This window comes from Penicillium rubens (assembly GCF_028828025.1).
Source record: "Penicillium rubens strain IBT 27055 chromosome Unknown utg000002l_segment0_segment0, whole genome shotgun sequence".
Taxonomy (NCBI): Eukaryota; Fungi; Ascomycota; class Eurotiomycetes; order Eurotiales; family Aspergillaceae; genus Penicillium; species Penicillium rubens.
Window position 1 is genome coordinate 1,408,136 of NW_026890600.1, and position 27,645 is coordinate 1,435,780.

The 27,645-nt window shown below is 48.8% G+C and overlaps 10 protein-coding genes across 10 annotated transcripts; 4 read left to right on the top strand and 6 right to left on the bottom strand.

Annotated features, from left to right (window-relative positions):
* Nucleotides 1-287: 287 nt before the first annotated feature.
* On the top strand, nt 288-3,103 carry N7525_002993 (putative SNF2 family helicase/ATPase PasG; the record flags this gene model as incomplete). Its single annotated transcript, XM_061212556.1, has 4 exons — nt 288-512; nt 578-1,405; nt 1,457-2,204; nt 2,253-3,103. The coding sequence occupies 4 exons, from the start codon at nt 288-290 to the stop codon at nt 3,101-3,103; spliced, it is 2,652 nt and encodes an 883-aa protein (XP_061069577.1).
* Nucleotides 3,104-4,495: 1,392 nt separating this feature from the next.
* Nucleotides 4,496-5,836, bottom strand: end3 (cytoskeletal adaptor protein SagA; the record flags this gene model as incomplete). The annotated part of the gene is made up of 3 exons (XM_002559546.1): nt 4,496-5,235; nt 5,297-5,531; nt 5,597-5,836. 3 exons carry the CDS (start codon nt 5,834-5,836, stop codon nt 4,496-4,498), a joined length of 1,215 nt encoding a protein of 404 aa, XP_002559592.1.
* Nucleotides 5,837-6,119: 283 nt separating this feature from the next.
* N7525_002995 (mitochondrial K+-H+ exchange-related family protein) lies at nt 6,120-7,062 on the bottom strand (the record flags this gene model as incomplete). The annotated part of the gene is made up of 3 exons (XM_002559545.1): nt 6,120-6,466; nt 6,517-6,572; nt 6,626-7,062. The coding sequence occupies 3 exons, from the start codon at nt 7,060-7,062 to the stop codon at nt 6,120-6,122; spliced, it is 840 nt and encodes a 279-aa protein (XP_002559591.1).
* A 330-nt stretch (nt 7,063-7,392) lies between these two features.
* On the top strand, nt 7,393-8,621 carry N7525_002996 (phospholipase D regulator; the record flags this gene model as incomplete). The annotated part of the gene is made up of 3 exons (XM_002559544.1): nt 7,393-7,615; nt 7,674-8,541; nt 8,597-8,621. 3 exons carry the CDS (start codon nt 7,393-7,395, stop codon nt 8,619-8,621), a joined length of 1,116 nt encoding a protein of 371 aa, XP_002559590.1.
* Nucleotides 8,622-8,713: 92 nt separating this feature from the next.
* On the bottom strand, nt 8,714-9,250 carry N7525_002997 (cupin domain-containing protein; the record flags this gene model as incomplete). The annotated part of the gene is made up of 1 exon (XM_002559543.1): nt 8,714-9,250. The coding sequence occupies one exon, from the start codon at nt 9,248-9,250 to the stop codon at nt 8,714-8,716; it is 537 nt and encodes a 178-aa protein (XP_002559589.1).
* A 487-nt stretch (nt 9,251-9,737) lies between these two features.
* On the bottom strand, nt 9,738-10,622 carry N7525_002998 (aminoglycoside phosphotransferase family protein; the record flags this gene model as incomplete). The annotated part of the gene is made up of 1 exon (XM_002559542.1): nt 9,738-10,622. One exon carries the CDS (start codon nt 10,620-10,622, stop codon nt 9,738-9,740), a length of 885 nt encoding a protein of 294 aa, XP_002559588.1.
* Nucleotides 10,623-12,470: 1,848 nt separating this feature from the next.
* On the top strand, nt 12,471-15,165 carry culA (cullin culA; the record flags this gene model as incomplete). Its single annotated transcript, XM_002559541.2, has 5 exons — nt 12,471-12,589; nt 12,656-12,725; nt 12,805-12,821; nt 12,885-14,916; nt 14,977-15,165. The coding sequence occupies 5 exons, from the start codon at nt 12,471-12,473 to the stop codon at nt 15,163-15,165; spliced, it is 2,427 nt and encodes an 808-aa protein (XP_002559587.2).
* Nucleotides 15,166-15,941: 776 nt separating this feature from the next.
* N7525_003000 (uncharacterized protein) lies at nt 15,942-18,761 on the bottom strand (the record flags this gene model as incomplete). Its single annotated transcript, XM_061212557.1, has 6 exons — nt 15,942-17,830; nt 17,882-17,942; nt 17,994-18,021; nt 18,140-18,382; nt 18,499-18,603; nt 18,703-18,761. 6 exons carry the CDS (start codon nt 18,759-18,761, stop codon nt 15,942-15,944), a joined length of 2,385 nt encoding a protein of 794 aa, XP_061069578.1.
* A 609-nt stretch (nt 18,762-19,370) lies between these two features.
* On the bottom strand, nt 19,371-20,965 carry sakA (mitogen-activated protein kinase HOG1; the record flags this gene model as incomplete). Its single annotated transcript, XM_061212558.1, has 9 exons — nt 19,371-19,479; nt 19,539-19,722; nt 19,781-19,859; nt 19,912-20,268; nt 20,323-20,422; nt 20,479-20,522; nt 20,576-20,705; nt 20,776-20,823; nt 20,910-20,965. The coding sequence occupies 9 exons, from the start codon at nt 20,963-20,965 to the stop codon at nt 19,371-19,373; spliced, it is 1,107 nt and encodes a 368-aa protein (XP_061069579.1).
* Nucleotides 20,966-23,765: 2,800 nt separating this feature from the next.
* gpaB (guanine nucleotide-binding protein subunit alpha gpaB) lies at nt 23,766-25,144 on the top strand (the record flags this gene model as incomplete). Its single annotated transcript, XM_002559538.2, has 6 exons — nt 23,766-23,892; nt 23,955-24,300; nt 24,363-24,491; nt 24,548-24,677; nt 24,733-24,971; nt 25,045-25,144. 6 exons carry the CDS (start codon nt 23,766-23,768, stop codon nt 25,142-25,144), a joined length of 1,071 nt encoding a protein of 356 aa, XP_002559584.1.
* Between the last annotated feature and the right edge of the window lie 2,501 nt (nt 25,145-27,645).

The window sequence follows — 27,645 nt, forward strand, 5'->3', positions numbered from 1 at the left end:
ACGCGAAAATGCCGCGTCGCGCACTCGTACTTGTACTCTGATCTCCAATATATCACGAATCGACGTCCGATCGTGCACAACATTCATTTGAGCTACGAGTATCCATTTGTTGGAAACTCGTCTACGCCCGGTCTTGGGTATCACATTCGTTTACCCCTTGTCCCCAGCGCAACTCGACGTTGCGAAAACTTCTTCCCCCCTTTGAATGACGTACCATCCCCGTCCATCTAGCACTCCCTTTAGACCATTCACTCTCCCTACTTCATTACTCAATCGTATTAGACGAAATGTCTGCTGAAGATACGGCGACTCCCACGGATTCCCGTGCGGGAACTATGGCCCCTGAGTCGGTCGTTCCTTCGTCGCCACTCACGGCCCCGACTGAGGCTGAAGACTCGAGGTCTTCTCATGATAAAGATGACAATTCCAAAGCAGACTCGACCGATTCAGAAGACGTCCAGGGGATGGACAGTAAGGCTAAGGCCTTAATGCACCTCTTGAAGACTAGCTCCGTACGTGTCCAGTCAGTCCTCGCCCTACCTGATTACAGTAGTCTGATGTCTTCTCGTGCCTGCAGGTCTTCGTTGCTATCATGTCAGATAAAATGAAGAAGCAGCAGGAGGACGCACGCTTAGCGGCGATCAAGCAGCGCGAACAAGCTGCCATGAGTCAGAAGAAAACTAAGTCTCTTCCCGAACCTGCTCGCCGAACTACTCGAACTCGGCCAACCCAAGATGCGACTGGGGAGGACACATACACTGGAGGAAAGGGTGCCAACGAAAAAGCTCCGGGACCGGGCAGGGGTCGGCCTAAGCGGGCAACCGCCGCGGCCAATGGCAGCTCTATTTCTAGTTACTTCAAAAAGGCCGACGTGCAAGTGACTGAAGATAATCCCTCAGTGCAACAAGCCCTTGAGCAGGCTGCCGATGACTATGAAGCGAACCCCACAGCTCTTGGTGAGCAGGAGTTAGTCGCGACACAGCAGCCAACACTTGTGAGTGGTGGCAAAATGCGTACATACCAGCTGGAGGGCCTCGAATGGCTCAAGACTCTATGGATGAATGGACTTTGTGGCATCCTTGCCGATGAGATGGGCCTTGGAAAGACTGTTCAAGCGATCTCGATGATTGCTTTCTTAAAGGAGAAACAGGTTTCCGGACCGTTTTTGATTGCAGCACCGCTGAGCACGGTGAGCAATTGGGTAGATGAGTTCGCCCGATGGACCCCTGGAATCAAAACCGTCTTGTATCATGGCTCTAAGGATGAGCGAGCTGCCATGCGCAGCAAGTTCATGAAACTGAAAAACCAGGGAGACATGGATTTCCCGGTCGTGTGCACATCCTATGAAATCTGCATGAATGACCGAAAGTTTTTGGCTCAATACCAATGGCGTTATATCGTTGTTGTATGTTTTCTTCAGTTCTTTTTCATTCACAAGACGCTAATCGATCTATAGGATGAGGGCCATCGCCTTAAGAACATGAATTGCAAGCTCATCAAGGAGCTTTTGACCTACAACTCGGCTAATCGGTTGTTGATCACGGGAACACCACTCCAAAACAACATCTCTGAGTTGTGGTCACTTTTACATTTCCTGCTTCCCGAAGTTTTCAATGACCTGAACTCATTTGAGTCATGGTTTGATTTCTCGTCTGTCCTGGACAACAAGGGCCAGGCAGACCTTGTTGAGAAGCGCAAGCGTAACTTGGTCACCAGCATGCATGCCATTCTAAAGCCCTTCCTTCTTCGACGTCTGAAAACAGACGTGGAGCACACTCTTCCTAAGAAGAGAGAATACATTTTGTACGCTCCTCTGACCCCTGAACAGAAAGATCTCTATCGGGAGATCATCAATGGTACAGGGCGCCAATATCTTGAGGGAAAGGCTCTGGAGCGTTTGGAGAGCAAGAGCGGCAGCTCTACGCGTTCGCAAAGTATGAAGCGCAAACGGAGTGGCAGTGACGATGCAACACCCGTTAAGAGCTCCAGGTCCAGCGGGACGTCCACGCCGGCTCGCAATGGGGGTACTTCTAGCCGCCGCCGCCGGCGCAGCGCTCGTCAGAGTTACAATGATCTAAGCGAAGGAGAGTTTGATGAGCACCTTCGTAAGCTGGAGCTGGGAATTGAAGAAGAGGAAAGGAAGGTCGAGCCCAGCGATACCGAGCTTGAAGAGATGCAGCAAGCTGCGAATCTGAAGCTTGCCAGTACGTCACTCCAAAAATTTTTCTAGTACTTTGCTAATATTGTCTCAGAGAAAGAGATTGGGCACAAAAAGATGCAAAATCCAGTCCTACAGGCTCGCCTTGCCTGCAACTCTCCTCATAACTTCTACTGGCCCTGGATGGACGAGTCCTCTTCGGTAGACGAATCACTCGTCTCCGCCTCTGGAAAGATGCTTTTGTTGGACCGCTTGGTCGCGTGTTTGCTTAAGAAAGGCCATAAGATTTTAATTTTTTCCCAATTTAAGACCCAGCTTGATATCATTGAAGAGTGGGCAACAACACTCCGCTCCTGGGATTGTTGCCGAATTGACGGCGCTATTGCACAGTCAGAGCGCCAAGCTCAGATCAAGAATTTCAACACCAAGAAGAGTCACAAGCTCTTTCTCCTGAGCACCCGAGCCGGTGGCCAAGGGATCAATCTTACCGCCGCCGACACCGTCATTATCTTCGATTCTGACTGGAACCCCCAGCAGGATCTGCAGGCGCAGGATCGAGCCCACCGCATTGGCCAGACCAAGCCAGTCATTATCTACAGACTGGCGACGAAGGGTACCGTTGAGCAGACACTCCTTGAGAAAGCCGATTCCAAGCGTCGCCTCGAACGTCTGGTGATCCAGAAAGGCAAATTCCGCTCCTTGCTCGACCCCAGTGCGAATTCTCAGGATATCGATGAACTGCGCAAGGCTCTTGGCGAGAACGAGTTCGAACGGTTTGAGGCTGGCGCCGACCCAGCGTCGATCTTGTCAAATGAAGATCTTGACATCTTGACCGATCGCTCCGAGGAGGCTTATCTGCGTGCTGAGAAGGGCTTGGACACGAAAGGGGCTGCGTTTATTGCAGTTGAAACGAAGCGGGATCCGGGTGAGAGCATTCTCTCCTGAGATGTCCAATGGCTGCTTACTTGATTTCTTTCTTCCATCCAAGCTACGTGCTGGATGATGTCCAGTGGCTACTGGATTGTAACAATAATGGTGGGCTGGCTAGTTTGATTGGCGTTGAGATACAGGTGGGATCAGTGACTTTTGCTACACCTGACGTTTCCTTGTGGTCAGGTAGATACTAGACCATGGTTCTTTGCTACTGTACCATATGTTAAATTACTTCAATGTTCCATGCACTCAAAAATAACAAAAAGCAAAGAATGCCCATTTAACCTAAAATTAGAAGTGGGTCCGGTGGATACTAAACTTTGAGCCTCACCCGGGCCGCATCGATACCTATCGGCTCTGTGATATCTGAGCGTGGGCCGATTTTTCTGTGCAGCTTATACATCTAAGGCTCACTATTTAACCCTGGTATGTACCATTGGGAAACAATCAAGATGACCTTCCAGCCGTAGACTACCTAGGTAGGACCTGACAGCTCGGCGAAAGCTGCGTATGCGATCTATAAAGGAGTCGTTAGAGCATTCTTAGGTAACAATTCCTGATAGTGATACCGTTCCGTATGATGTATTGCACTGAACCGTAGGAATGTTTGGGTGAGCGGGTATTTGGCCAAGCAGTTGTCGTTGGCGACGATTGGCGTCCCGCTTGTTTGGAACCTGTTCATCCTCAGCTCGAGTGCCGTTTGATCTCGAGTTGCCGGATCGCCCCCGGGCGATGACTTTTTTATTTCCCGCCTTTTTTTTCCCAATCTTCTTTTTCCAGTCTTTTCCGTCTTTTCTTCTGGCAATATTACTAGTGACTCGAGTGCCCTTGCTCAATAACCTTCTATGACTAGATACTGAGTATGGTGAGCATAGTGGTGAGCATACTGAGCATGGTGAGTATGTTTCGGGACTAGAAATTCCCCGGGGGCTATTTCCTTGGAGCAAAGGAATATGTTGCTACCGCCCCCTCCCCCTCCCCCTCCCGATGGATGTAGGTATAGAATAGATCAATCGCTAATGAGTGAACCACTGGGTTGAATTGTAACAATGTCTATAGTAGGCTGGTCGGTTTGATTGGCGTCAACATAGTTATATGGTGGGATAGATGACTCGTTTAGGTGATTGCTATACGTCAGCCCCACAGGTACACACACCATGATCCCTCGCCATTCCAAGGTTGTATCATTTGTTAATTCAATGATTCATGCACTAGTCGGAAATAAAAATGCAAATAATATCCATTTGACGCCTCAAGCTCCCTAACAAGAAAATGGCTGTACACGATAGTCGCGAGAATCAAGAAGGTAGGACATATATGCAGCGAAGGGGCCATGGAAAGAAAAGTAGCAACAAAAAGCACTAGTCCAACGAATTCGCCGGTTCATATCCACACAGTGATCAATCACCGTCGAGCTTTCTCATCCTCAATCTGCCTCCGGAGGTCCGAAAGGACATCATGCCGCTGAGCCAGATGGCTCTTCAACCCCTCCACCTGATCCCCAACAGTCTTGACATCCTCCCGAAGGCGCTCCAAGTCCTGACCGTCCTTAGCACGGCCAGTACCTTCACGCAACTCACGCAGCTCCCGCTCCTTGTACTCCAAGAGTGAGAGTGCCTCCTTCTTAATGAGAACCCAGTTGGGCCGGCCATCGTTGCGCCCCCCATCCCGCCTAGATTCGGAGGCCTTTTTGGCGGAACTCAGCTTCTTCTCCAACTCCGCGAGCTCGCGGCGCAGCCGCACCTTCTCCCACTCCTCGTCCTGGATCGTATCGCTGAAATCCGTCCCCTTGGGCTGGTACGAACCCTTGCCACCGACGCCCAGACGGCCAAGATAGGTATCGCCGAACTTGGCCTTGCGGCCTGTCCGTGTTTCCGTATCGCCGTCTACGCCGTAGCGCTGTGCAGGTCGTGCCTTGTCGACTTGGTAGTCGATTTGGTTGTGCTCGAATGAGGCGCGCAGCGATGCGGGGATGGTGCGTGGGATGCGGAAACCCTCGTGGCGGTAGTTCAGTATGTGCAGGAAGGCGAGTGTTGCGTCTTTGTTGATTGCGGGTGATGCGGAAGGGTTGACCAGGTTCCAGGCGGATCGGATGTCGGTGTCGGGGACGTCGAGCGATTCGTAGAGTGGTTCTAATTGTTGGTCTGGGGGTGGTCAGCCGGGGAGTTTTCTAGGCGCCCACAGCGCACTGCATGGGTTACTTACATTCTACTTGGCCGCGCGCGTTCCGGTTGGCGTCGTAGATCTCGGTGTACTTGTTCTTGTCGTCGGGCTTCATATACCAATCAAAGCCGTCCTTCAGACCTAGGGAGTCGTCCTCGTCTTCTATCCGCTCGAACCGCTCTTGTCCGCCGCTTATCGCGCGGGTCGCATGGACGAGATGTGATTTGGACTCCGGGACTAGCCAATCTGGCAGGACATTTGGGACCTCCTGTAGTTCCTGTTTGCAGACAAGACGGTGTGTTAGAGTGATTTATTAGTGATCCATGAAGGTGGATCACTTACGCCGTTGACCAGGTCGAAGACTAGGCGCATCGCAACACAGAACTCCTCAAAATCCAGCTCTCCGTCTCCGTCGACATCGGCAATGTCCCAGACTTTCTCGAGCTGGTCATCCCGCAGCCGGCTGTTCCTCAGCACGGAGGCGGCTTGGGAGCTGTTAAGGTGTTTTTGGCCATTTGATAATGAGGCGAAAATCTCCCAATATCGCTCAATCTCCCATTGCTCAATCTTTTTAGTAGCCATGATGTATGGAGCTCCGATGAATGGCGTGGAGGATGAGGTGGGAACAATGGGGGGAGAGACTCGGATTTACCTACTTCCGTCAGGGGCTCTGAGGTCATTGGACTCACAATGTAATTCTTCTTCTTTATAGTATTCATATTGGAGTTTCTATAATAATTATGGTCTATATGGTTATCTATTTGAATCAGATGTCCTCCCTGCATTATGATACGTGGTCTCCCTCTATTGGGTAGGAGAACTTGATATCTCCTGTCCACAGAACGTAGCGATTAAATCTTCGGCATTATGAATCCTTCTTCCCGTCTTTCTTCTCGTCTTTCTTCTCCTTTTCAGCCTTTGCTGCAGCCTCGAGCTGCTCACCGACTTGGATAATGGCTCGTTCAGCTTCCAACGCAAGCTCCGGTGCTTCCAGGATCGTAGACAACTTCTTGGCATCAGACATCTTCAACAGGACCTGATCCTCGCTCTTCTCTATGCCATCGGCAACCTCCGAATACGATGCCCCGGTCGTGGTGTCTTCGAGTGCTCCAGATGCGCGTTTGGCATAAAGTTGTTCTAGCTCCGGTAATGAGACAGGGTTGAGGAGATTATTTTCAACGAGAAATTCGAGATGTTTTGAGCCATTCAATGCTGTAGTCCCGTCAGTTCATGGGCCATACCCGTTAGAAGACCAAACTAACCGCGCCAATGGGACCAGCCCCGGTATGCCACGTAGAAAAAGGGAATATTCGGGACCCTGTTCTTTATTAGCATAATCATATCACCGGCAGAAGGCTGTCATTTACATACACTGGTACCAACCCAAAGGGGGCTGTAATCGGTGCAAGTATTAAGCTCCACCTCATCTTCTTCCGATGAAGCTCCTGTCGCTCTGTGGCGATCGTGCGCAGCACATTTTGAATTCGCTCCAATCGCACCGCGTTACCAGGGAACAACACATCAATCTTGGTCTTTCCATGATCTCCATTAATTTGCTGCTGGGTTTTGAATGAAGGAATGCTTTTGAGGGCCCATTCTTCGTATGGTATCCGTTGCTGGACCCGATTGCCCCAGCTAACAAGATGCATCTTCCATCCTTTGTCGGCTTCCTCCCACTTCGCCCATGTTTCAGCCGCCTTTGTTGTGATCCTGTCAAGGATTGAGAGCTCTTTCGCTAAATCCTTGCGAAGGGGTCGCGCATATACGAGGACTCGTTTCGTCGAGATCGGGATCAGGAACAGGCGCATGGTGGATGTCTGAGACAATCGACAATCGCTCGATCGCGGGGAAGATAGGGAAGATAATTGATAGATATCAAATGGTTCAGGATAAAGAGAAATAAAAGATTTCACAACAAATAGTCCATTGGAACTTTTTTTTTCTTTTTTTTTCCGAGTGGGTGAAAAAGGGATGGAGTAAGCCGATCCACGTCCGATCAATCGAGACGTCATCTCCCGAGGTCTACTTTCGTCTTAGAGAGGTCATCCCTGAACATATTTATACTTGGGGATTCGCGGGCAAACTGTGCATTGAAGTTTCCCGCGACTCCTGAATTTCAGGTCTCAGGTTCTTATACCATGGAGAGCCCCAAAGACAGCGCTTCAGGGCGAGTCTTTGGTGAGAAGCCGGCAGAGAAGTTCCCGACCATCCCAGAATCATCACCGCTGCCAGACCAGCTTAGCGTTGATACTGAGTCTGCTGTTCGCAATAAAACATCCGATCAATCACTTGCGCGTACAGACGGTCAGACAGAAGAAGAACTCACGTACTCCCAACGCTCCGCCTTACGAACTCTTCCTGGTATGGTCCCATCTAAAGCGCGTTTGGAGGGTCAGTCGCTAATAACGAGTCTTTATAGCGTGGATTCGATCGGTCCATGAGCCCGAGGAGCAGGGAGAGGAAGCTACGGCAACTGATCGCTTACTCCCTTCCCAACCAAACGGCGCATTTGTCGCTCAGCACAACCACTCACCCTACTCGTCCTCGAAGCCCCAACCTCCTCACTCGATCAACGACGGCCTATTCGATGATGACTCCCCTCTAGTCAATCGTGAATCGCGCTGGGTGACATTCTCACGAGCCATCCAATACCCCCGAGAGCCCGGTCGGGAGGAACAGCAAGTCACGTCAGAATGGCTGAATGAGAATCACGGTGACTACTTGCAACCATGGCGAGGAAAACACTTAGAGGGCGATAGTCCGGAGTATCCGCTTCACAGCGGAGGCCGAAGGGAAGTCTGGATCACGCGTTTCAAGAACACGCTCCTGCGAAGCCCGATCGTACCTCTGATCCTTCGAATGACTGTTTGGTGCTTCTCACTCTCTGCACTAGCTCTAGGTGGGTCAATTCAGCACATGTCTGATGAAGGGCATCACCCTCAGGGCCCATCTGCATTGATGGCAATCATCGTCGATGCAGTCGCGCTGGTTTACCTCTTATACATCACCTTCGATGAATACACGTCAAAGCCCTTGGGTCTGCGTTCTCCCTCGGCCAAAGCACGTCTCATCCTTCTGGATATCTTCTTCATTGTCTTCGATTCTGCCAACCTTAGCTTGGCATTTGCTTCACTTTCCGAGGTGACAGGATCCTGCACCGAAGCGGAGGTCAACCAAATCATCGATCCTCGAAATGGTGGTATATGTACGAGACAAAAGGCCCTTGCTTCCGTATTGCTAGTTGCGCTCTTGGCTTGGCTCATGACATTCTCGATCAGTGTTCTCAGGTAAGCCTCTTGTCTATACTTGGCCCAGTCGCTCCATTTTCTAACGTTCTACTAGGCTCGTTGAAAGAGTAACACAGTGATATTGGGGTATTGTTGTGTTTCATGAACTTTTTGGCTGTTGATTGAATATACCATTCAAGCGAGACTTGATTTTGCGCAAGCGCAATTTTAGCTAGACGTGCAAGGCAGGACCTTCGGCGCCATACAACGGATCTTGACGGAACCAAGCCACATCCTTGATTCTCTGCACCTTTGCTTCCTCTTCTGGCTTCCCATAACACATATCCCACTGTTTCCCGTGTGGATATGCGCCGACCATTTGGAACTTTTCTTGGTTCCCGTGCAGGTCCTCTAAGAGTCGATGACCCACTCCTGCAGGCACAATGATCAAATCACCGCGCTGCACCGTCGGCTCGAATCGCTCCGGGTTGTCCTCGCCCCCAAAACAAAGACGCGCGCTCCCTGAAATGACTCCGAGCACCTCTTGCGTTGTGGTGTGGAAGTGGGTTTGGCGGTACATGCTATATACCCATTGAGGAACAACCTCGCCTACTCCCTCCAGGTGCTCCTCGAGCTCCGTGGGTGTGGAATTGAAGGCTCCGTGGTATATCATGAGCGGCTTGGATTGGATCGAAGTGTTCGGTATATGGTGCCACTCGGGGATCTGGCGAGTGGTCACTCGAGTGTTTGACAGTGGAGTTATGGCCATTGTGAGTGATTTGGTAATTTTCATTTGCTTGTGCATGGACAAAGCCTTGGAGGAGTTACGTTGGTTTATAGACATCAACTGGCTGTAATACTTCGGGCAAGTGACGTCATTGGCGGAGTCTCTATAAAGTAGAAGTATATAGGTTAATATGATAATCCAGGTTATATAAAATGATAGCGTGGAATGTTTTGGAACGCTCTTTTCCCGCAGACTTTCAAGCAAAATGTAGCTGCGTATTCTCTTGATGATCACTGGCAGAACTTGTCATATCTTCCGTGCGGTGCGAATATATGATATACCTTCGCATTTTGCAAATCCTACATGCTAGCATGCTTTGCAGTTTCTTGCAATATACATCAGGCGAAGTCCCGTCCGGGTCATGTAGAATATAGTCTCTATTATAGGAATCAAAGGGTCGACACGACTGAGACCTGGGGTCGTGATGGGCCTCAGGGAACATAATATGTACCTAGTAGTTATATCGATTCTACCGTTCATCTAAGCACAACTTCTCAAAGACTTCACGGCCCTTTTCATCCAAATTCGGGTACTTTCTCAAAAGACGCAAATCCTTCCAGAAATCCTTTGCGTCAGTATGCCCATCGCCATGTACATCCAACCGTTCTTGAAGCAGCTTTTTCCATTCGGCATCCTCCTCAGTCCATCCCCAAGAGGCTGAAACATATTCATACCATATAGGATAATAGGCAGCAAATTCCCAATCAAGTATTCCAGCTAAAACTCCGCCATCTTTAACCATGATATTACCCAGGTTGAGATCGCAATGCGTGAGGACATAGGGTTCACACCTAGGGAGTCGTTTTTTCAAATTTTCTAAGGCTCGCTGAGGGACTGCGTGGAGGGTGCGACTTATCGCCTCCCAGAGTTCGAGGTCAGAGTGAAACGGTCCATGAGGCTCACGGTCAGAAAAAAGTAACCCCGGGTAGCAAGGACTCTGATCCACACTTTGTATAGATCCCGAGGTGATAGATCGTAGCTGATTGCGAACTTCAATCACTTGGTCCGCGATAGCCGTTTTCTGGGATTCCGACAATAAAGGCCAAGCCTGCTCAAGCGTTTGCCCTTGTATCCGTTCTTGAAGTACAAAGTATCGCCGGTTACCATCGACCCAGTCACGCAAAACCTTTGGAGCTGGGATATCGGGGTATTTTGCAAGGTGATTTAGTGTATTCACTTCGGTCTTTGGGCCTTCGTCAGGGCGTTCTTTCATAATCACATCTGTCCCAATCGACCATACGCCCCGCCTGCTTGCACCATAAAATAGTTTGACATGGCTCGAATAAAAGCATTGGTCTTGCTGCTCGGGCGTCCATCCACACGCAATGCAGCCACTGGGTGAATCCTCGGCCATGATGGAGGGGGTGATAGAGTCATGGGAGTTGCCGAAGAGAAATGGGCATTCATTAGTATTTGAATGTCTCTATTCACCGCTCCTTGTCAGACTGTCCAATCAGGTCCGTGGACATAAAATATGCATGGTGCCGTTCAGCCCTGGAGGTGACCGGGGGCTTATGTATGCGGCTGTTCTATATTAAAAGACTTCGCTTGGCTGGAGGTGATAGGCACTTACGCAAAGAATTTACGGAAGGGGGATTGATTTAAATAGGCCGGTGCACTAATCTATAACGCTTCTTGGAGGATATAGGGGATGGAAGGTAGGAAGGTAAATGAAAACCGTAAGCATGAGAAAAGTGAATATGTAAATTCCCAAAAGATAAATCGATGTATGAGATAAAAATAAACTATTCTTTACCCGCTCTTTTCTCTGCCGCCACTCCCTCCAGACCAGCTGTTACTTCGACGTACACAGCCCTTGGGACTGGTTGGCAAGTATGACCCGGAATTGGCCAGGCGGAGTGTTCGAGATTGATATCTGCACCCGCATCGAGGAGCAAGTCGACGAGACGGAGTGAGTATGGCTATCACCGTCATGGTCAACCGTAAGAAGCCCCTGACCAAAATCGATACATAGGGATCGGATTCCAATATCCAACGCCCTATTATGTCACTCAATCCTATGTGATGGAGGATGCTGGCGATGATTTCGTATCTTCTAGCACCCTGTGATGATTCTCTTTTGACCAGGGTTTTCGTCGAACCCTTTGCTATTCTAAAGAGACCGATATTCAACTCAAAAGCAGGAGCTTATAGATGCGGGCAATTTGGATCAGGGATAAGATCTGTGACTTCCATGAGAACACTGGAAAGGAAAAAGGAAAGGAGAAAAAAAAAGAAGGGTCGAAAGAGTATCACCATAAGAGTGACGCAGTCAGATAGAAAATACACTTCATAGAGGTACCTACAATATGGCAATATGATACGATACCTTAATACGGTTTTCATATCTGCCCTAAGTCGATTCACCTGGCTTTTACTTGTTTCTATGAGTTACGGTTAAGACATATAATCAAAGTGCCTACCAGCGAACACGATTTACTACTAGGAGGTATCGATCTCAAAATAAGTACATGTCGTCATATATCGACACTCATATGTATAAAACAGAAGACTAGACCTAATTAGGAAATTTTGAAGATCTCAAGGTTTTAGCCCAATATTTCCTATTTGTTCCTAAGGTTCTGAACAGTACTTGTTTTACCTGAAGTCTTGCTTTGGGTCTAGGAGGTTTTGATATGCAAAATCCGTGATAGTAGGTGTCAGAAATATACATCTATGGGATGAAGTGTCACTAGGCAGATGTTGTGATACCGCAAGGATAGAAACAGGGTTATTGCAAAGAAGCAAAGATGGATGATTGTACTCTAAATTACTGTTCTTTAAAGAAACAATCATGTATCTAACGTGCCTGGACTGATGCTTTCAGATGTTTTGATCAAAGCGAAAGGCGATGATGTAGATTTGGCGGGAAAGCTCCGCCACCTCACCGCCTGCGGCAACAATGCCATCCCCACGCTCTGGTCCTTCTCAGCCTCATCACTTCTCTGCTCCCCTTCTGCCTAATCTCTCTTCCAATTTCTGCTTTTGAAGTTCCCGAGGAGGGTATCTTCTTGCTTGTTTTCCTTGACTGCCCAAACCCCGCCTTTGCAACGCCGCCCTACCCCTCCTAAGCGCCTACCCTCACTTGATCATCCGAAGATCTTTTGAGGCGTGACCTTGTGGCGCTACAACCGTCTTGAGGTAAGACCCATGATGTGTAACTCGCCGGTTACTATTGAGAGTAAAAGTGCATTACTAACTAATGGAGCAGGACCCTCGGCCTCGACCACTCACTTTCTTCCGCATCCCACTCGACTCCCCTGCAACCGCGATGTCTCTCGCGATGCCGCCGGTTCCTCACAAGGACGACCTTGATTCAACGTGAGCAGACAATGATTTATGATATGCTTTCGCACGGCGGTATGGCGTGAGCTAACTGTGGGCTAGTTGGTCGTTCCTAGAAGCAGGAATCGAGAGCGTCATGCTCAACCTTGATTCCGGTATCGATATGAAGACTGTGAGTGAAACATCGAACGAGTCACCACCTGCCAGTGATCGTGTTTGAAAATAGAAGCTGACTCGCTGTTTTTGTCTAGTACATGGGTCTCTACACGTGTGTTCAAGATTCGGCCCTACCTCTGTTCTGACGAGAACCGCGCTCACATTTCGATATTAGGGCTGTTCACAACTTTTGCACATCCCAAAAGGCCGTCACTAGCGGCCAAGGCCTACAAGGACAACGCGGGGGTTGGTTCCCTTCCCTTCATGCCGCACCCTCGGCTTCTCGATTCGAGCTGACCTGGAACCAAGCCCATTTGCTCGGCGAGGAACTTTACAAATTGCTCGGCGAATACCTCTCCTGCCATCTGAGTAAGGTTTTCAAACAATCACAGAGCCACACCGAGGAAGGCCTGCTTGGCTTCTACATCCGCGAATGGTACCGCTACACGACCGCCGCCAAGTACGTGAACCACCTTTTCCGCTACCTCAATCGTCACTGGGTTAAGCGTGAGATCGACGAGGGTAAGAAAAATGTCTACGATGTTTACACCCTGCACTTGGTCAAATGGAAAGGGGACTTTTTCGAAAAAGTCCATGAGAAGGTCATGGACGCTGTTCTGAACCTGATCGAGAAGCAACGGAATGGCGAAACCATCGAACAGTCACAAATCAAATCTATTGTGGACTCCTTCGTGTCACTGGGTCTGGATGAAAACGATAGCTCCAAGTCAACACTGGATGTCTATCGGCAGTACTTCCAGCTGCCGTTCATTCGTGCCACCAAAACCTATTACGAAAATGAGTCACGGCAGTTCGTGGCCGAAAATAGCGTGGTGGAGTATATGAAGAAGGCGGAAGCTCGTCTGGAGGAGGAGAAGCTCCGGGTCGGTTTGTATTTGCACCCAGACGTCACCAAGACCTTGACCGATACCTGTCTATCTGTTCTTGTCACCGCCCACTCGACTTTGCTTCGCGACGAGTTCCAAGTATTGCTGGATAACGAACGCCAGGAGGATCTTGCTCGTATGTATCGCCTCTTGTCACGGATCAAGGACGGCTTGGACCCTCTGCGCACGACCTTTGAAAACCACGTGAGACGGGCCGGTCTGGCTGCTGTCGAAAAGGTTGCTTCGGAGGGCGAGACACTCGAACCCAAGTTGTACGTCGACGCTCTATTGCAAGTTCACACTCGCTACCAAAGCTTGGTCGATGAGGCCTTCAATGGCGAGGCCGAGTTCGTGCGTTCTCTTGATAACGCCTGCCGAGAGTTTGTCAACCGAAACCGCATCTGCAAGACGAGCTCTTCTAAGTCTCCTGAACTTCTGGCAAAGTACACCGACTCACTACTCAAGAAAGGATCCAAGTCAGCTGAAGAGTCGGAGCTTGAAGAGATGCTGGTGCAAATTATGACAGTCTTCAAGTACATCGAAGACAAAGACGTCTTCCAGAAGTTCTATTCCAAGAACCTGGCCAAACGTCTGGTTCATGTGAGCTCTGTTTCAGATGATGCTGAAACAAGTATGATCAGCAAGCTGAAGGAGGCGTGTGGTTTCGAATACACCAACAAGCTGCAACGCATGTTCCAGGACATGCAAATCTCCAAGGATCTTAATAACAACTATAAGGTCTGGCAGGACAAAGTGCTGGATGATGATGACCGAAAGAGAATGACCGACGCCCACTTCCAGATACTGGGAACTGGCTTCTGGCCCCTCAACGCTCCGACCACACCATTCCTTGCCCCACCGGAGATCGTCAGGACCGCCGAGCTGTTCCAGAAATTTTACTTTGATAAGCACAACGGCCGCAAGTTGACATGGCTGTGGCAACTTTGCAAGGGCGAAATCAAGGCTAACTATGTCAAAAACACCAAAGTGCCCTACACCTTCCAGGTGTCGACCTACCAGATGGGCATTCTTCTCCTTTTCAACGAAGCTGACACCTTGACCTACGGGGAGATCGAAAAGGCCACTACCCTGGCTACCGAAATCCTCGATCCCAACCTTAGCATCCTGCTCAAGGCAAAGGTCCTCATCGCCAGCCCCGAGGGCGCTAAGCCCGAGCCCTCTACCTCTTTCACATTGAACTACAACTTCAAAAGTAAGAAGGTCAAAGTCAACCTCAATATTCAGATCAAGTCTGAGCAAAAGGTCGAGGCCGACGACACGCATAAAACGATAGAAGAGGACAGGAAGCTTCTGCTCCAGGTAGGTCTCCTAGCTAATCATCAACCCACACAAAGTCCATTTGTCCTAACCTTGTTGTAGTCCGCCATTGTTCGAATCATGAAGTCACGCAAGAAGATGAAGCACGTCCAGCTTGTCCAGGAGGTTATTCAGCAGGTCAAGTCCCGCTTCCCGCCTAAAATCCCCGATATCAAGAAGAACATTGAAGCCCTCATGGAGAAGGACTATATTGAGCGCATGGACGGCGATGAAATCTCGTACATTGCCTAAATCAATTTAAACCCCTCCCCTCTCACCCTCCCTCCAATATTGCACAACCGACTTGCTTCTATTTCCTTTTTCTTGTTGCTCTCTGCTTTTGCTACTGTCTCTTTCTGACCAGTGACTTCCTATATCCCTTTCTTATCCTTCTATGCCATCGATGATGGAAAAGCAAGGCAAAGGGGAATGGGACCTCTGCTGGTCCAGAATAGGACAATGGGTAGCTAGCGGATGGAATCAGGCTGATAGGAGCAGGAATTTCTTCTCATTGTTTCGGCGATTTATTTTATGTTTCTTCATAGCGCTGAGACGACAAACAAATGATGACCTGTTTTCTTTGCTCTTTGCTCTCTGGCTCTTTTCTTCTCTGGAAATACTAAATTATAATAAATTGATGATCCTGTTCTGCTCCCAATGATAGAGATCTGGCCTCGTAGAAAGACATAGCAATATACAAAGGTTTAGCCGAATTGTCTTGTCAACACTAATATTTTAGGGCCTGCTATTAGAAGGTATAATTCTTGTAGCCCCTATGAGAAACAAGAAAACCACAAGACAGACATAAAAATGACGCTGAAAATCGAACGATTTCGCTCCAACCTTTCATTCAGTGGATCGATGTGCGTAGTCTAGACAGACCCAGTGTATATGTATGTATAATGAACATGAGAACCATGCTAGAATAGATATGCTATGCAAAACTAGAGACAACAAGACAGAAGGAAGTCCGTGAAGTGCTGAATCACCCTAGATGCGAAAAATGCAAATCAACCCCCACTCCCAAATTAGTTCGTACCAGACGAGACTTTGCTCTGGGCTGGATGCACCTCCTCTTTGACAGGGGGTGCCGGCACCAAGTCCTCAGTATGTACCTCTGCACTGTTCGAAGGCGTGGCTTCCTTTTGAGTCTGAGTACCACTTTCCTCGATCTTCAAACTCAACCCCAGGCCTTCACTTGGAGTGAGAGCCACAGAGGAGAACCCATCTGCATCAACGGTCTCCCGTTCAGCAGTCTTTCCATCCTGGATAGGATCCTGGGTGTGCTTGTGCTCCGCATCATCCGCATAAGCCGGGAACCCCTGCGACAGAGGAGACTTGGGGAAAGGGGCTTCGACAGAATCGGATGTCGAGACATCATCGCGACGGTGGAACTCGCCGCTGTTACGTTTGAGCAGGATATTACTCCACCTCTTTCTTCGGCTGGCGCTGCGACTAAGACCACCCTCGGAGCTATCGTTGCCTTCGCTATGATGCTGGATGGAACGGCGGCGGCCGCGGTCTACCTCGGCCGTTTCGGTAACGACCGACAAGACCGGGGTGGATGGCGAAGTCAACTCGGCGTTGGGAGTAGCACTCGGATTTGGGGATGTGACGCGCTTCTCCTGCCATTCGCGGCGCTTTTCGCTCGCCCACGTGCTCCACGAGCTGAGGTAGGAGCCGGCTTTTTGGCTGGCTACGCTCACGGAGGCCTGGGCCTGTGTCATGTCGACGGATGGCCTTTGCCGGCCCGCGAACCAGGAGCCATCGGTGGAATCCTGGGACGAAGGGGTTGGTGACGTTGGTGTTTCTTTGTCGATGGAGGTGCGTTGCGACTGGGACGCGGATCTCTCTTCGGCGCGTTTGCGCTGCGCTTCGCGCATTGTCTCGAGATCGGACCAGAAGCTGTTGAATGCTGCGCTCACTTTCTTTTGTCCGGTTGCGAAGTGGCGGTTCAGGGCCTCGCGGCCTTCGCGGACACGCTCATCAAGGTGCAGGTCTGCTACCTGTTGCGAGAGTCGCCTCTGGATATCTTCCATCGTCAGGCCGCCGGCGCTTGGATGGCGTGGCTCAGTGATGGAAAATAGGAGCGCATCCGATGTGAGACGCGAAAATAGGGCGTAATTAGATGTGTTTTTCCACTGGGCCAGGAAGTCCGTATTGAAGTCGATGGCAGGGTCACCTTCAATGTTGAGGTTTTGCAGCTGGGTTCTGCTGAGATGCCCCGATTCTCCGACATCGCTTGGGTAGAGCTCCTCGTGGTATTTCATGGACGATAATAATGCCAGCAAGTATTCTTCGAACTGTAGCCGAATGAATTCTTCCGAGCCCATAAATCCAAGTGTCTTAGGTTGTGAAGGATGTTCCTCGTCCCAAGTGTCATTCACAATTTGTGCCAGCAGGTCAATCCAGCGCCTATCGGCCGCAGAAAGGACGAGGGCAGTGCGTAGGGAAGGAGAATTTATGACGATACTATCTTCGTCAAGGTTAATTAGGATATCACTGTACCGGTCCTTTTGCTGGAGAAGTAGCGAGTTTGTTGAGCCAACCACGTATGATTTCGTGCCATCATCTGCCAGCAGATCCAGCAGTTGGAGAGGTGTATAGGGCCCAAACATGCTACCCTTTCCGAAGATTTGCAATGGAAGCCCCATGTATGCCAATAAAGAACTTCTGTCACTCGTTTTGAGAGACGTTGGCTTCTCAACAGTTTGAGAATAGGTGTCAAAGGCAGGATCCGCGCAGTCCTGCAAGCTATTGATGAGGCCAGGTATTAAAGATATAAGCGAGAATTGAATCATGCACAGGCGTTCGCAGCGCGTCCCGAAGAAAAGCATCTTAGGCTGCAACAGTAGTGCCTTGAAAAGGACCAAAGTCTGAAATTTGAATTCGTGAATCATCTCCCGAAGCGAAAGGCCTTCATAAATTAGCAAATTGTCACACATATTGGAACGGATGATGTCCTTACCCAAGTTCTGATCTTTTGGGCCATCATTCAGTAGAGCAATCACCAGGCCCTCACGAAATTTCTGGATCCATGTCAGTATCCCCTTCTATACATCGCCGCAGCTAGTACATACCTTCAAGATATCAACATCCGTGAAGTCACTATTAAGAAGAGCGCTCAATCAGCCATTTGTCCTCGTTCTGAGCCGGACTTATCCAGATCCCATGCCAGCGCATCGGGGAAACGAATAGTCTGCCAGAGCAGATATATCCCACATACCGTTGCGCAAACCAAGCCGAAGTCACTACGGAGAGCTTCTCGCGCAATTGGCCTACTCGCTGCGGAGTATCTGTCACAACCACAACGGCCTTTTGTACCGTTGACCGGGTCACATCGGCCGGGCGGTTGATAAGCAGACTCGAATCGATCTGGCGGGAGCAGGCGATACCGAAGAGGGAGGTTGCGGGTGTGGTGGAGGTTTCCTTTCGACAGAGGGTGAAGTATGAGAATTCCTCGGTCGACCTGAAATCCGACGGGTTAGTTGGTCTGGCGCAAGTCGGCTCTCGTCGCGGAATTGCGCCGGAGGAGACTAAGAATGGGAGGGAAAGAAATGCTTGTTGGGGACAGGGTCTTCGTACAGATGTGCTCCGTCAGATAGGGCCATGAAAGGGAGCAGAGACCAGTCATTCTCGGTTGCTGGGTCGGTTCCTTCGTCGGCAATGCAATGTTCAATCTCGGGGCCGCTGCCGGCGTATGTCTTAGTTAGCCAGGTCCCACTATGGGCCCCTCTTTGTCTTCATTTGATTTACGAGCCTGGGGCCCTTGAGTGTCTTGTGGCTCACCGTGCATGGTGGAAATCTATGACCAAGACAATCGGGTCTTGTTTATGCTGGACAGCCATTGCGCCGAACCTTGCAACAGGAGATCCGGTTCGGCTGTGAGAAATGCAATCAGAATGCTGAGAATGAATAGTTTGAATGAATGGCTTGCAATATGTAGAAAAGAGGTGCTTCTCCTCCAAAACCTTGATGTAGGTTTCCCATGAGAGTATGATCGTCGCAAACAGGGGAACATCGCTGATACGGTTATCGTAGCGGGCGGTGAACGGTAGCCCCGCCAATATCGGAGGGCATCAACATCAATGTCTCCAGCGCTAACTGGGGAGAAAGAAATAAACAATAGATACTGGAGAAGTAGCTTAGATTGCGTAGATATTTCAAAGGATTAAAGGTTATGAGGTGCTCCATCGCTGAACTAAATCAGATGCCCCGTATGGTTTCTCCTAATCACCAACCAATTCTTGACGACGCCGAAAGAGCTATGGACAATGATTTCCACGAAGACAAAAAAAGACAAAAGTAGGAAATGAAAATAAGATAAGATAAAAAACACGAGTGAACACGCCAGCTTCGTAGCACCTTGAACAGAAATAGGGCCAGACGTCAAATTTTGAGACTGGAATTCAATGGCAGAAGAGCGTTCGGTTCTTGGGGAATTTCGCTTCAAACCATTATGCGAATGCCTGTCCAGTAGCGTTGCCCTGTACTGCGCCCTGTACCAAGGCTTCACCAGCCTCATTGCCTTGTTCAATGTTATGGAAGTCGAGAATTTCCGAGTACCTGTAGTGGTGAAGAATTAGTTAAAAGAATCGTGGCGGGGTAACAAATCAAGCACGTACATCATGATCTTCCAAGTATCTACGGGCAGATCGGCATCATTGAACGACCAATCGAACTTCTCTTGTGAGACAGGCTCGTCGGTCGGGTCATGGTAGGGCGCCAGGTACTCATGCGCTAATGCTTCGGAAGCTTGAATGCGTTGCTTTGGGTTGAAAACCAGCATCCGCTCGAGCAGATCAACCGCTAAAAGAGACAGGTTAGCGGGTGTAGGACCTTGACAGTCGGCTCAAATATCACGTACCATCGGCATCGGCGTTCTTGAATTTATTCGCGAGGGGTTGGCGCTCGCGCTTTGGTAGTGACTTGACGAATCGGAGGGTCTGAACCATCGTATATTAGCGTGTTTTCGTCTTTCGCCAAAGAATTACTCACGTTCTCGCTACAGATGGTCTGGATCACATCATCTGGGGGAGTCCCAAGTAGCTCCGTAATGATCGAAAACTGGTTGACATGGTCCTTTCCGGGGAACAGCGGCTTTCCTTCCAACATCTCGGCGAAGATACAGCCCGCACTCCAGATGTCTACCTCGACATCATACTTTTGCCAGGTGAGCATGATCTCGGGCGCGCGGTAGTATCGTGTTGAGACATATCCGGTCATTTGGGGGTCCTGGATGCGGGCAAGACCAAAGTCGCAGATTTTCAGATCGCAGTTCTCGTTAATCAGAATGTTACTGGGTTTCAGATCCCGGTGGACCACACCGGCGGAGTGAACATATTTCAAACCACGCTATCAAAAGGTCAGATTCTGGCGCTTCGGGTATTATTCCCGTGGAAATCTTACCAGAATCTGGTATAAGAAGTACTGAATGAACTGCTTTTCAAGAGGTCGCGAAGTAAGAAGTCGGTGGAGGTCAGTTCCCAGAAGTTCGGTGACGAAGTAGCTGTGGTCATTAGTATACGCTATCCAACCCCGCCTTGTAGATAAGGGGGAACATACATATCTTCCAAAGGCGAAATGAAAATGTCACTCAAGCTGATAATCTGCGGGAGTATCAGCACATAAGCCTAGTCCAATTATTTGACGGAGTACAGACGTTCTCGTGACGGAGATGCTTGAGCAGCTTCAGCTCCCGGTAGGTTCGCTTGGACAGAACGGGGGTACTGAAGGGTTTCATGATCTTTTTAACTGCGACTGGCTGTGCGGTCAATTGGTCTTTGGCAGAACTGTTGTATTGGCCCGATTAGTATGTACTTGGGTTTGGGAATATCTTGTGCGACATAGAATGCAACATACCAGACCAGTCCGAAGGCACCCATTCCCACCGGCTGCAGTTCCGTATACCTAGATATCAAGTTAGCACCCACATTCCCCTGAAGGCGCCTTCTAAAGCGCCCATAGTAAATATAGAGGAGTAAGGCATTGCGAACCGGCTGGTGATCTCAAAGGTGGTGCCGAAAATCTGGGCACGTACGAATTCCGCCATGATGGAAGGTGGGGGGGGAATGCAGGATAAACGAGAACGAGAGAGATTCCAATAAGGATTTTGAAGATCAAATACGAAAGAGAGAAAAGATGAAGTCTTTCAAAAGAACAGAAGAAAGGGGTCGCGAAGAAAGCAGTGTTGGCAGGTGTGGGGAAGGGACTGGGTGAAAAGCGCAGAAAACAAGGCCGATGACGTTGGAGGGTTTATGTGGATGACTCAGCAAGCTCACCTCCAGCCCAGGCAGTATATTAAAATGGTATGTACTCCGTAGATGGGAGCAAGTTGTTTTATTTATATTTTCCAGAATATCTAATGATTTAATTCATTCATCCATCCTCCAAGCACCATACAATATTAACATCCTATTACATCCTATCCATGCCCGTTGATTGTGTGAACTTCCAAGGTTGGCCGCTCCACAACCCACGCGGCCCAGACCCCGGTCTTATCCCGGAAGAGGTTTCCCTTGAACAGCATTGCTCTTTGATATTGTCGATATGGACTGTAGAATTTATATCTACAGATGGATTCGATAAGGTTTAACTACTATACATAATTGATTCTTTAAATCTGCGCTTAACTCGCTTTGTGAGCCAGTGTAGGAAGAGTTCTTGGGCCTCTATTTAGAATCTTGGCAGGTCAGAGTACAACCCCTCACCTTCAATCTCCTTAAAGCAGACATGATAAACATGATAAACATTGAGATTTATCAAGTCTACATTTATACAAGCTCTACCATAGCTTCCTCTCTGATGCTCTTATAGGCCCGGTAGACTTTCCCGATGACATTACTGTACAAGAGGGCCTGCTCCCCTGGAGGTCTAGAACTAGAGCACATCCCTCCAGTATATAAAATGTCCCTCCTTCGGATTAGGCCAGTTCTGATATTTCATGATGTGGTTTTGTTAGCTTAACGCCATCTCCCAAATCCCCACTACATCGTACATCCTATATCAATGACCCAGGATCTGCACCCAACCGTAATGACCATGTATAATACAACCCGGGAGGAAATTGAACCAAGACCTTGGCTTGGATATATTGGTTTCAACGGGGTTACTTGGATCCTGTCACTGTCTGATGTGTGAATTTGGCGGCTGAGACATGTGAAACAATGCCTGCCACGCTATTGCGGAAATGCAACTGCAGATACGCAACAAAGACATACAACAAAGATCTTTGAATGGTGTGATTATGGTTGGACAGGAATGCAGCTCATTTTAAACTCTCGAGATACCTTTCGGGGTTTCGTATTCCCAGAGCGTATCTGCACGTTCATACACATGGAATTCCTGAAAATATGTATATGTAATGACACTCCGGGGCTTGCGATTACCCCTACTTCAAACTACCTATATATCAATAAAATCAAGACCAATAAGCCCTTTACTGGGTCTTGAGTCTTGCCCCTGGTACGAAGTACATCTATTCACAAGGCTGAATTGACTTTGCTATAAGGGGAGAGGGTCAGTGCCCTTCACCGCATATCCGAGAGAAGTGGATGATCCCGGAAAGCAACACCAGTTCATCTAAGCAAATCAACACCTAGGTAGCATATATAAACATGATTCATATATTATGGAATATAATGGGGAGTACCCAGGTGTAGTAAAGTACACACGTACAACTGTAGATGTCAGATTCAGATACACACCGAGAGCACAACCCCGCCCTGCCTGAGGCGCCCCAATTTTGCGTCACTCTCCACTTTAAAGCTCCAGAAGTGGATTGAAAGAGTATGAAACGGAGTACAGAACTCCTGATCAGAGATTTGGATCAAAGATTTGCAATGAGTCTATAGTCTATATATCTTTAAATATAACTAAGAAGATCGAACTTCCAAGCAATTGATATATTTTAATATATTTTGATATATTTCTGATAAAAATGCATGATCGCACAGACGGTCATCTGGTGGCGCCCCGTTAAATTAGAACCCCCGGGGCTGTTTTCTGTCGCTTAACGTGCTCTAACTCCGTATAGGAGTATTAGTATTAAAATTGATGGTTATATCGTCCGGGCTAAAATTAAAAAGGGAATTCAATGTTTAATACTAGATCATACATACCCTACAGAAATCTGACAGCAGTGCCCCAAATTGCCCCCGTTCTACCTTTACGGTATATAGCTAGTTAGCTAATGGATATAAGGTAAATGTACAAATATAATAACCAAATAACAACTATAATAAGCTCAAAATGCAAAATAGGAATGACCTACATATGTACGTATATATAACAAAAAGAAGGGAAAAAAAAAAAAAAAAAAAAAAGAAAATAACATTAATTACCAAATGTAAGCTTCGTACATGTTTCTTACATTTCTTACCCTTTCTCCCCCAAAGTCATCTCCACTCCCCCAGCATGACGATGGTCGCACTGACTCTGATTCTTTAACCTCTTGACACTTTGATTATCACTCTACTCTTACTCTTTATTCCTCTTTGAAGCTCGACATCTCATCCGAACTCACCCCCTGATACTCCGCATTTACCCATCTCCCGCCCTCCCCCGTCCGAACCGCTATACCCGAACTCAACGCTCTCCTTCCTCGTCGCAACTCCTTCAACCTCAACCTTTCGCCTTGACATCTTCTCCGACCTTGATCCCACTGAAATCGGTTCCGATATCGCTCGTCCTAATTTCTACACTTGATCCCTGGTTGCGCTGATCCTTCCCCGTGCGTGGCGCTTGGCAGTCTTCGCAAGCGAAGGCTCCGGCCGTCTTCACCGGCACATTTTGCTCCTGCGCGTGGTTGATGAATCTTATCCCTGCTGGTCTGGGTCACTAAAGATTCCACAATGGGGATGTGTTTCAGCTCTGAGTCCGCAGGGGACGCGGAACAGAAGAAGCGAAGCCAACAGATCGATCGCAAGCTAGAAGAAGATTCTAGGCGGCTACGGAGAGAATGCAAGATCCTTCTTTTGGGTATGTATCCTGCTGTTCGCTTGGAGGGGAAACGATGGTTGGCTGACTTCGAACTCACGTAGGCTCTGGAGAAAGCGGCAAATCAACGATCGTAAAACAGATGAAGATCATCCACCAAAATGGTTACACCATGGAAGAACTTCAACTGTATCGATTGACCGTTTACAAGAATCTTCTGGATTGCGCAAAGGCCCTTATCGGAGCATATCATTACCTCCAACTCGAACCGTCCAGCCAGAAGGTACAGGACTACATCTCATTTCTGGAAGAGTACAACGTGGATCCGGATCCCACCACTCCGCTCGATTCGAAAATCGGGGATGCCATTACATATCTCTGGAACGACCCATGTACATCAACAGTTTTGGAACATCAGAATGAATTTTATCTGATGGACTCGGCACCATAGTAAGTCCATCCTTTCCCCTGACCCAAGGCCAAGGCCAAGGCAAGTCTTAACCCGCGACCAGTTTCTTCGAGGAAGCGAAACGAATAACGGCCCCCGATTACGTCCCGGATGTTTCAGATGTGCTCAGAGCGAGAACGAAAACCACCGGTATCTATGAGACACGCTTCACAATGGGCCAATTGAGCATACAGTACGTCAAAACAGTCTTCGACACTCACGATTTGGAATATCTCTAACCAGCCACAGCATGTTTGATGTGGGCGGCCAGCGCAGTGAGAGAAAGAAGTGGATCCATTGCTTCGAAAATGTGACGTCCATTATCTTTTGCGTTGCGCTTAGTGAGTATGATCAAGTACTCCTGGAAGAAAGCAATCAGGTATGAGCTCTCGAGACACTGGGTATGCTAATACCGGAGCTGACAAACCTTGCAGAATCGTATGATGGAGAGTTTGGTTCTCTTCGACTCCGTGGTCAACTCTCGGTGGTTCATGCGGACAAGTATCATCCTTTTCCTGAACAAAGTTGATTTGTTCCGCTTGAAGCTGCCTCGATCACCGCTGAGCAACTACTTCCCCGATTACTCGGGCGGCAACGACGTGCACCGTGCTGCGAAGTACCTGCTCTGGCGATTCAACCAGGTGAATCGAGCACACTTGAACCTGTACCCACAGTGAGTTTACATGATCCTAACATTGCCACTTCCCACGCACCGTGATTTTTGACTTTCTCCCCCTCCCTTTTAGTCTCACCCAAGCGACTGATACCTCGAATATCCGGTTGGTCTTCGCAGCAGTCAAAGAGACTATCCTGCAGAACGCCTTGAAAGACTCGGGTATTCTATAGCTGCTGAAATATACCCCGAGGACCCAGGCACACCAATGTCCTCATGTGCGCTTACGCACTTTCCCTCTCAATCTAACCCACGACCAAACACCGTCTCTTTTCTCAACGTCGCTCCCGGTGTTCCTTTGATTCCCCTATTTAGGAGACTGCCTGAACAGTTCTCCAACGACCACTCATACCATACCCTTTTCGTCTTCTTTTCTTCTTTTCTTTTGCTTTTGACCAGCTGCAGGCGTTGATGGCGCCTTTATGGCTTTCTCGGCTGATTTTTCCAGGCGCTGGCTCTGGTCTGGCGGTATCCCATTTGGTACTTAATGTGGTTTTCCTCTATTAAACTATGGGTCTATGTTCCATAAAGGTGTCAGTAGCATGTTCGGGCAGTCAACTATGCTACTGTTTCTGTTTCATGTGCCTTGTCTTGATTAAGTCCCGGAAATGAGCGTATGACCCGACAATACCACCGGGCAAGAACCCCGGTAGCGGGAACTGAATACTTTCCGGGCTTCCCAATCTTCATGTACTCGATAATGCTCATGGGTACGCTCCAGGCCAACGGGCCTTTCCCTTGGTTGCCTTCACTATATGTTATATCTTTTCTTTGCCTTGTCTCGAGGTCTGTCTCCAGTTCCTCATGCATACCATGGTGGATTCCTATTTCCAACATTGCCATGTCCTGCCCTGATATCTACATGTACCCCCGCTAATTCCTCTCTGTTTGTCTTGTGTGTCTCGTCTTCTTTCTCCCATTACAACTCACTGCTAACCGCGATTCCAAGCGCTTCCACGTCTGATGCTTTTTGATTTCTTTGGCTTTTGTTCTTTGTTACCAGGTTGTGATCCAGCGTTCTTGTTTCGACCTCCCGAGGACTCTTATCTATCTTTCTGCATAGACCGATACCGGGATTGCTGAGCATGGGCCCTGTGTCAGATCGCAATTCTCCGGAGCCCTGGGACGTGGCCCGGGCTTATTTATGTATAGCTGAGCCTCGATATATCGATTCTTCCATTCGAGACTGCTTTTATTTCTTCTTTTTGCCCAAGTAAATTGCCCAAGGAAAAGAAACCCAAATGCCTGGTGCCGTTCTTTATAGATGTGAGCGGTAGGACAAGGAACATATTGAAAGCACAACTCCTTAGAAGTACAACATATCAAGATCGACATGTATATTCTATGCTACCTTCTGGACCGCTTGCATTATCCAGTTCGAGGCGGTAGTTGAGGATCCGACAGATGCAAAAGCACTTTCTCATGTCTCTCTGAATCTCGTCAAATTCTTACATCCAATTGGACATGACAGGTTCCTTGGGGTACAGTGGGGCGTCTTCAATATTGGGCTAGAGCTTTGTACCTACCTAGGCACATCTACCTCATATACCTCCAAATTCTGCGGGTTCTTCCAGACTAAAACTCCAAAGGATACTTTGTGGATAGACGGAGTAGTATCCAATTTGCGCAGGGCCTGGGCAGCATACGTAGCCTAATTCTACTTCCTTTAGGTTCTTTTCCAGCCTCAACGGGATGAATACCCGTTTTAGATCTCAGTGGCACTGCCGTTATTAATGCCTGCAAATTACAGCTTTACCTTTGCATAGCACGTTGTTAGCCAAGTACACGCCGCGGACAGACACTGATCTGGAATTGCAATAAGGAGATCTCAACAAGATTTATTCTGTAAAGCGAGGACCTGTGAATTCCCTGTTGTAGTTAGTTTTACCCCTTTGGGGATAGTCGCCCGGTACGCCGTATCGTCATCACCGCCCGCCGGCGCCGCCGAGTATATAAGGACCGTCCTCGCTGTTCCTGACCCTCTTCCTTCCCAATTCCTTCTTTCTCCTCTTCCACCCTCCCATATTCTGCACCCACGCGATCGCGACCCCTTGCCCTCGTCTACTCCAACGATGCCCGCGCCCGTCGCCCCCTTTTTTTGGTCGGAAATTGCGGCTGCGCCCTTTTCTCGTCCCCTCCACTTCCAAGTTCCTTGCCCCGTCAGCTTGGACCGGCTCTTCACCTGAACTTTCTGCCCTTTCTACTCCGTTCTATCTAGTGAAATGGTTCATATTTTCTTGTTCTACCGGCAGCCGCTGTCAGAGCATTTGTTTATCTGGGGCATCACATTGCCTGCAGGTCTTCTACGGTATCTGCACTTCGACTGTCTTCGTTCAAGAGGCTGACCCTCCAAACCCCCAGCAGGCTCCAACCAAGCCTGATTACGCGTTGCGCATGATGCATACTCCACCTCTCCCCTCCCCTCTGGGCGTCGGCCGCCCGTCCTGCACCTTCATTTTTGCGCCCCCACTTTCGCCCCGGCTATACTAATCTCGCTTGTTGTGGGTTACGATTGGACTGCCTGTATGGCGACAAGAGTCTCGGAGAAACATGTCCAATGGCATAAATACCTCAACTATGGCTCCACTGCCTTCGCCGATGTTGCCATCATCTATCACATTCTCGTGGAACCTCGTTAGCCGACGAGTGACTGATTTCTCGATCTTCCCGTTTC